The sequence below is a fragment of the Pollicipes pollicipes genome, unplaced genomic scaffold (genome assembly GCF_011947565.3).
Source record: "Pollicipes pollicipes isolate AB1234 unplaced genomic scaffold, Ppol_2.1 Scaffold_3447;HRSCAF=4054_pilon_pilon_pilon, whole genome shotgun sequence".
Lineage (NCBI taxonomy): Eukaryota > Metazoa > Arthropoda > Thecostraca > Pollicipedomorpha > Pollicipedidae > Pollicipes > Pollicipes pollicipes.
Window position 1 is genome coordinate 15,640,437 of NW_023596297.1, and position 2,707 is coordinate 15,643,143.

Below are 2,707 nucleotides of genomic sequence, written 5' to 3' on the forward strand. Positions count from 1 at the left end.
GCCGGTTTACTGGTTCTCGACATCACTGCCGACTGAGATTGACCGGGGTCTTCCCACACCCACTGCTGCCTGAGCTCCATATATCCCTGATCGGCGGAGGCGTCACCATCAGCTGATTGACCACCAGAGACGGGGTCAGTCCGGCCGCCGCCGGCGTCATCCCTCAGCGGAGCCTGGCAACAGGGCTGACAGTCCCGCCCGCGCACTCGGCACGATTGAGGCTATCACGGCGCTCCGCCTATCCTTCATCACCGCTACCCGCTAATGGTATTGCCCAAAGTCGCGCTTGGCCGTCGGACGCGGCGCGTAATGCGATGACATCGCGTCTGGCTGATGCGCCGAGAGAAGAGGAGAAAGTCTTTCTTGGTGCGCGCTCTTCTGGCGCTAGAGAGCAGTACATCTCCCACCCACAGATCGTGCCGATGTTCTGGCCTCATCGCCGCACCACGCCCACTGTGTCCCTCTGGAGCTCCAGCCGGGGCTGGGGCTCCAGCCAGGGATCCTCAGACGTTCGCCAGCGACCACGCAACAACAAAGCGAGCTTATGTTATTGCACACAAGCGGTAAAATACACACAACCAGCATTGGACGTTCAGTACACTGAATAAAATGTCAACAGGGCGTCGCAGGACGCATAGCAATGACACGCAGGCAGCACAGGTGTGGAAGACGACGGGAGGAGGGCGCCGAGCGGCCCGCGTGGCCGTCAGGTGTTACAGCGCGCCGAAACGACACGAGAGACCCATGGAAGCATAGCAGACAAGCCGAGTCCAGCCGAGGAAGCACCCAACGTCGGCGCCCCGTGGCGAGCGAGGCGCCGATTCACGACGTTTGTAAACCGCCGAGTAAATACGGCCTCGGGGGACGTCGCAGCTATCAAAAATACCGCACGCGCCGCCGGCGGCGGCCTGAGGTCGAGTCGCACGACGCGCTCGGCGAGTGCCAGCTCTAAAACACAACAACGCCTGGCACGGGCCGCCATCACAGAGATGCCACCATCAAAAAATATCATTCAGGAATGCGGTTTCAAGGCACTGGGTTGTCGGCTCTGCCAGCGGAATGGTCCCTCGGAGCGCCGCGCCCTGGCGGCGATGGGGTGCATCGGTGAGAGACGTGCCTGATGACGGATGATGACGGCGCCCCTGCGTTATTGTCGGGAGACACCTCTCCCAAAGCGGCCGGGAAAAGCCCGCCGGTCCGCCGCGAGACGCAGCACGCCCCGCTGAGTCCTACCTAACGACGACGACGGCGCGCCCCTGCCAGGTCAGCGCGCGCTGCCCGAGGCTCCGACACGCAGCTCGAACACTGCGCCACCCTGTTGATTGCGAGCCCCGCGGCCCGCCCGACACCGCCGGCGGGCACACGCGCCCGGCCGCGCCGGCCACGTACCGCACGCCGCCAATGGACGGATGGAGGCAGGCGCTGTGTCGCCCGCAGCTGCACTTCAAAACACGGCCCGGCGCCCGAGCCCCGGGCCCCCCGGCCGCCGGGTGACGCCGCGGCGCCGTCCGGGACGAGCGCAGAAGGCCGCGCCCGCCAACCCCTGACCTGAGTCGGGCAACGGAGCGCCGACAAGGCACGGTGACCAGTCGCCGGCCGCCCCGCCGCCGCAACGGCCATCCCTCAACAGCGACGGCGGCGTCTCAGAACAGGACCCAGCCACGGCGCGGCGCGGCACGGCGCCACACTACAGCACTGGCCAGCGGCTACGAGTCCAGTTCGAGCACTCGCTGCAGCAGCTTGTTGGTCTCGTCGATGCGGTTGTGGCGGCTGCGGTCGCGCGACTCGAGGTCGGAGCGCTTCCGTACGCCTATCACCACCTGGTCTCGCTCTTCCTCCACGCTCGTCCTGCCGGCCACGGCCTCACGCTCATCCCATGGTCACGTTCAAGGTCGAGGTCAAGGTCGAGGTCAAGGTCACGAGCATAATCACGGCCCTGGTAATGATCGCGGCCTTGATTACGATCACGGCCTTGATCATGATCATGGCCACGATCACAGACGCGGTTACGGCCAAGATCACGGTCACGGTTCACACCACGAACACGATCACTATCACGGCGATCTCGGTCATGGTCGGGCCGGCTGGCCTGGCCCGGCGCATGTGGCGACACATGATGTCGGGCGGGAGTGTATGGCCAGGCATGCCCCAGGGCGTGAGACGCACCCCTGTTTCCCACGGCAGACAAACGATGGTGCCCGGATATGGCCCGATTATAAATCACGAACATTTCGTTTACGAAGGCACGACTTCCGCTCATCACTTGAAGGACCAAATTGAGGATAGCGCATGTCATCGCGTAGAAAGACAGCGCAGCGAATTAGCGGGCGTCCCTCAGCGAGCGTTGCTCGGTTCCACCTTGACCAGCTCGTCTTCCCAACCACCGTCACGACCACTGGCCCTCTGACGAACTCGTCTCCCATCCACCGTTACGACCACTCACCCTCTGACGAGCTCGTCTCCCCATCCACCGTCACGACCGCTCACCCCCTGACGAGCCCGTCTCCTTATCCATCGTCACGACCGCTCACCCCCTGACCAGCTCGTCCCCATCCACCGTCACGACCATTCACCCTCTGACGAGCTCGTCTCCCCATCCACCGTCACCACCACTCACCCCCTGACGAGCTCGTCTCCCCACCAACCGTCACGACCACTCACCCTCTGACGAGCTCGTCTCCCCATCCAACGTCACCACCACTCACCC

The 2,707-nt window shown here is 64.2% G+C and overlaps 1 protein-coding gene across 1 annotated transcript; it reads right to left on the minus strand.

Moving 5' to 3' along the window:
- Nucleotides 1-1,408: 1,408 nt before the first annotated feature.
- LOC119091934 (protein diaphanous) lies at nt 1,409-1,849 on the minus strand (the record flags this gene model as incomplete). Its single annotated transcript, XM_037214863.1, is given in 1 exon segment — nt 1,409-1,849. A coding segment is annotated over 1 exon segment (143 nt), but the record flags the coding sequence as incomplete, so codon positions are not given.
- Nucleotides 1,850-2,707: the final 858 nt, after the last annotated feature.